General features: G+C 37.6%; 1 protein-coding gene across 1 annotated transcript in view; it reads left to right on the top strand.

The window, feature by feature from the left end:
* Window positions 1-3,265: 3,265 nt before the first annotated feature.
* ASZ1 (ankyrin repeat, SAM and basic leucine zipper domain containing 1) overlaps window positions 3,266-4,742 on the top strand; it is a gene marked incomplete at its 5' end in the record, with an annotated part of 20,796 nt that continues 19,319 nt past the window's right edge. The window contains 2 exons of the mRNA XM_009707926.1: window positions 3,266-3,377; window positions 3,654-3,788. Of these exons, the coding sequence (XP_009706228.1) occupies window positions 3,266-3,377; window positions 3,654-3,788 (247 nt within the window). The remainder of the gene's footprint in view (window positions 3,378-3,653; window positions 3,789-4,742) is intronic.

Below are 4,742 nucleotides of genomic sequence, written 5' to 3'. Positions count from 1 at the left end.
GCACTTGGTCTTGTTGAATTTAATTTGCCTTCAACTTTAGCAAGAAACAGTGGATTTGGCATCTTAAAGCGTGCTGTTGTGTTTGGAGGGGTTCTTGGCAGGACTAGGAAGCCAAGATTTGTTTTCCCTAATGCTCTGATCGCCCCCTTGTGGCCATACACGTAAATAGCCGTGCTTTCTGAGGGGCTGGCTCCGCCGGGTGGAGACATTAAACGGTACCCCCTCATGTACAGTGGTGTGTAAAGGCAGTCGCAAGTTTGTGCAGCGCTATGTGTTTCTATCCTGAAACAGCTTATAGCCTTTGAAATGAAAACTCGAACGTTAAAATGGAATGCTTGAAGTACCAATTGTGTATTCACGTTGGTGGACCTTTTAAATGTCGTGTTTATTGGGTTTTACTTAAAAATGGAGGAACTTTTCCAGTGGCTTTGATGTCATTGAGTTGTTGTCTTGATTTCAGATACCATGTCTGCAGTACTGTACAGCTGTAATCACTACGTGATGTTCTTTGGAGAAAAGACTGTTCTGTAGCCCCTGGACTTTTGTTCAGTATATTTCCTCTGAAAAAGCAGAAGGTAATTGTGAGGTAGTAGCAGTGTGCAAGTTCAAAAGAAAAACAAACAAAAAAAACCACCAAACAAAAACCCACAAAACAAACGGAAAAAACCCCCCACAAAACCCCAAAAAAAAACCAAAACCAAAAAAAAAAACCCAAAAACGTGAGAGCAGAAGAAACAAAAATGAAAACAGGCATGAATGGACTGGGTTTGTGTCAGATGTAAATACTGCCAAGGTGGTAGCAGGAAAGTCTGTCAAAGGCCACCTGCCACCGAATAGAAATAAGCGTGGCAGTCGGGCTCCAAATTGGGCAAGCAAGTTTGATTTCTGTTGCTACAAATTATTAAGTTGTAATCAACTTCTGTTCGTTCTTTAAAATACAGGTATTTATAGATACCTGTATATGTTTATATATAGATACCTATATCTCGCTATCTCATCAGTTAGTTGTCAGGTTGGAGGGGCAGACTGTAGTCTTTTTCTCTATTTTCGTAGTAATCTTCATAGGATCACAGGGTAATTCAGGTCAGAAAGGACCTCAGGAGGTCTCTAGTCCAACTTCTTCCTTCAAGACACCACTGCTATGACATTGGGCTAGGTTGCCATCTGGTCTCAAAACCCACCGAAGATGGAGACTACAAAACTTTTGTGAGCAACCAGTTCCACTGATTGACTGTGCCCCACGATAAAAATGTCTCCTTATCTTCAGTCAGAACTTCAGCTTTTGCAGTGTTGATGGACTAAATTGAATTAGTTGTAGACTGGTGCAAGTCTCTTATTTTCATTCCCAAGTTCCTTTCTCGTATTGACTGTATGTCTTGAAGGCCTGCTTCCCTTTCATTTTGCTTATCTCCAAGGAATTGACTTTTTTCCCCTATCATAAGGTTCTTTCAAATTTTTAATATGGCTGGATTTTTTTCAGTGCACTTTGAACTGTGTTTGCATAAGACAGAATATTATCCTTTTGTGAAGGAGCAATAACAAGGAAAGGTGAGCCAAGCCTTAGTTCTAGCAATACTCTGGAAGGAGGCAGGAAATCTGTATTTTAAGACAGCTCCTTTGGTATCCATACGCTTTTTGGGGTCCCTCCAGTGGTCGATATTAAACTTATTAGTAAGAAACACAATATTGGAAACAGTGATCCTCCTCTCAAGTATATCGTAACAAGATAGAATAGTCTTTTGACACAGAGCTGTACAGTAAAAGCAACACATGATTGTTTTTCAGGAAAAAATATTATGTTTTAAGATATAATAAATTTTAATTGAATGTCACTAGTAAAATATTTTAGCTTAAATCTGATTGCTTCGTAGCAACCAGAAACTCCGTCTTTCTGCTCCAGTGCTGCATTTTTTTTAATTCTGCAGTCTTATTCCACCAAAGAATAAGTGTCAGGCATCTGGAAAGGTACTTTTCTAACAGAAGCTTTTGAGCAATTTTTTTTTTTCTTTCAAAATATGCAGTACAAGTCATGGTGGCTTCATCTTATAAGGATCTCCGTAGAAGCATAAGATCGATAGACTGTTGTCATCGTGGTTTGGGGATATAAAAAAAAAAAGAAACAATAATGGGAAAGGTGAAATGAAAACGGGATGAAGGACTAAAATATTTGGATGTTCATTTAGCTTTAGTACTTGAAAAGTTAAGATTTTCAGTATGATATTTGTATATAGTTCTCTGAAGACTCCTCTCAGGCATACTCGGGGGGGTCTGGATGTTGGTAACACTTGTACATCCTGCACTATTACACTGTACCTGTGCACACCCATGAGACCTGTGTGACCTGTCATTCTTTGGCTTACGTTGTTTTTACCAAAGAAGCTTTTCACCAGTACCTACATGGTGGTTGTTCTTAATATTCTTCCTCTTAAATATTTGGTTGTGATTTACAACTTGCCCACCATGAAACTACGTATTTCTTTTCAGAACTTTGGATTTAAATTAAACTGTATGTAGAATTCATCACTTAAGCTGTGTATTTAAAAAATTGAAGTGTCTGCTGCTTTTTTTTTTAATTGAAGGGAAGAAAATGGGTGATTTGCTGATAATCTCTGCTTTTAGTAGGCTGAAAACTGTGATCTGCAGTTATGCCCATTCCCTTTTCATAAAGCTGGTGTGTGTGCTGAATGAGAGGCCTGCTGGGTCTGTGGTAGCAGCAGGAGGGGTGATCTTTAAACACTGGTTTTGTGTAGTTCAGAACCAAAACAGAAATGGTTTAGTCACCAAGCTACCATGTTTTATAGCTGGGACATGTTAAGGTTATTTATGTCTTAATGCGCTACTTGAATTTAGAGGTGATAAAACATTGATTTTTTTATTTTATTTTATTTTTTTTTTATTTTTTTTTGTCACTCTTTCTCCCAGAAATGCTATAGGTCTATATTCTAAACTCCTGGAAGAGACTTGTTTAGTATCCTCTAAGTTTTCTTCTTATGGAGGACAGCAATTGACTTCTTGACTTCATTTCAGTCAGAAAATAAGTGCAAACTCTTAAAATATTTAAAAATTGCTAACTGGACATAAATGAGTTGCTGAAGCTCTATATTCTGTTAAGTTGACCCTTGTGCTGAAGCGTGAATGTGGTGTCCTCTGCTTAGTTATTTTACAGAACAGAGAATCTTTACAGAATTGAGGTGCTCTACTTGGTAATGCGGTTGGATTTTGATATCTTGAAATAATTTTTTTCATCTGTCCCCTTTTCTTTCAGGAGACGAATGACTCCACTGATGTATGCAGCTAGAAAAGGCTGTCCTCGGGTTGTTGCTCTTCTTGTTGCTCATGGATCACACATAAACGCCCAAGATGAAAATGGGTATTCCGTAAGTGATTTACTTCTGTGTGTTGTAATTAATGATAAAAATTTTAAAAAACAAGAACCCACAAACTTATTTCTGAGTACAACTTTCTCAGAAACACTCATTGGAATCTTCTTCTGCTTTAATACCACTTTGAGATTCTTTTGCATTAAATGTCTTTGTCTCCAGATTCTGCCATGTTGTAAAGGCTGCCAGCTTATAAAGGTTGCATTGCTGATTGAACCTCTGTTCTTTTTCGCTCTATATATAAACTTGGTAAAACAAAGTTGTTCTTTGCAGGCATTAATATGGGCAGCACAGCATGGACATAAAAGTGTAGTTTTTAAGTTGCTTGAACTGGGAGCTGACAAAAATCTACGGACTAAGGATGAGAAAACAGCAGCAGAGCTAGCAAAAATCAATAAACACCCAGAGGTATTTAATTTAATTTCGTGTCTCTCTGAAATGTAAATTGTGTGTTTTGCCTCAAAAATCTATTCATTAATTGTATAATTTTCTGTAGAAGTGTTATTTTAATAACTAAATTATAGCAGCTAAGTTGAATGCTTGTGCTATTACATCGATATAGACTATTTTCTGTTATATCCCAGCTTTTCACAGGGCTTTAAATGCTATATAGTAATGTTTCAGGAACCTTTTTTAAATTTTTTTTCCTCCCCCCCCGCCCCGCTGAATTCTTGACTTCCGATTTAGAATACAGAACAAGGGATTATTGATTTAGTAATATTAATATGAGAAGTAGAAAAATAATGTGTTGCTTTTTTCCTGTCTGCCAAAGTGTATGAGATAATGTGGATATCAAACTACTTTGCAGCGTATAGTTTCTGATTGAATTTGGAAGTGAAAAGGTTAGAGCTAAAAAGGGGGTAAGCTGGTACTAGCCATGTTCAAAATCCATTCTTGGGAGGGAAGAAGGTATAAAATAATGTAAATTGTTCATCAGATCATTGGAAGAGCAGCCGCTCATTGTCAGTGTAGAGAGTGAGCTGCTGAAAACAACATATATTCTCCTGAAATAAGTCTGTTTACTGCTGTTACCAGATGATGCATCGTGGATCAATCGGACCAGATTTCTGTGTATTTTGCTTTGAGTTGCTCTTACCAATGATGCGACTTTTTGCAGTGGCTCATCAAAAATGTATAATTCACTTTAGTGAATTGTAATTAACTCTACAGCTTTTTCCTTGCTCTCCTTTTTCCTTGCTCTCCTTTTTCCTTGCTCTCCTGCCAGACTGCAGGGCTAGGCAGGAGCGAAAGTGATAACTATGCACAAAGCTGTCGGTGTAGGCTAGCAAGATCAGTATCTGAGGCTCACTTATCTTAGCTCAGGTTACTGAAATGCTTTCGGCCTTTGATAAATGACTTGTT

Source organism: Cariama cristata, unplaced genomic scaffold (assembly GCF_000690535.1).
Source record: "Cariama cristata isolate BGI_N322 unplaced genomic scaffold, ASM69053v1 scaffold15009, whole genome shotgun sequence".
NCBI lineage: Eukaryota > Metazoa > Chordata > Aves > Cariamiformes > Cariamidae > Cariama > Cariama cristata.
This window is presented reverse-complemented; position numbering and strand designations above follow the sequence as displayed.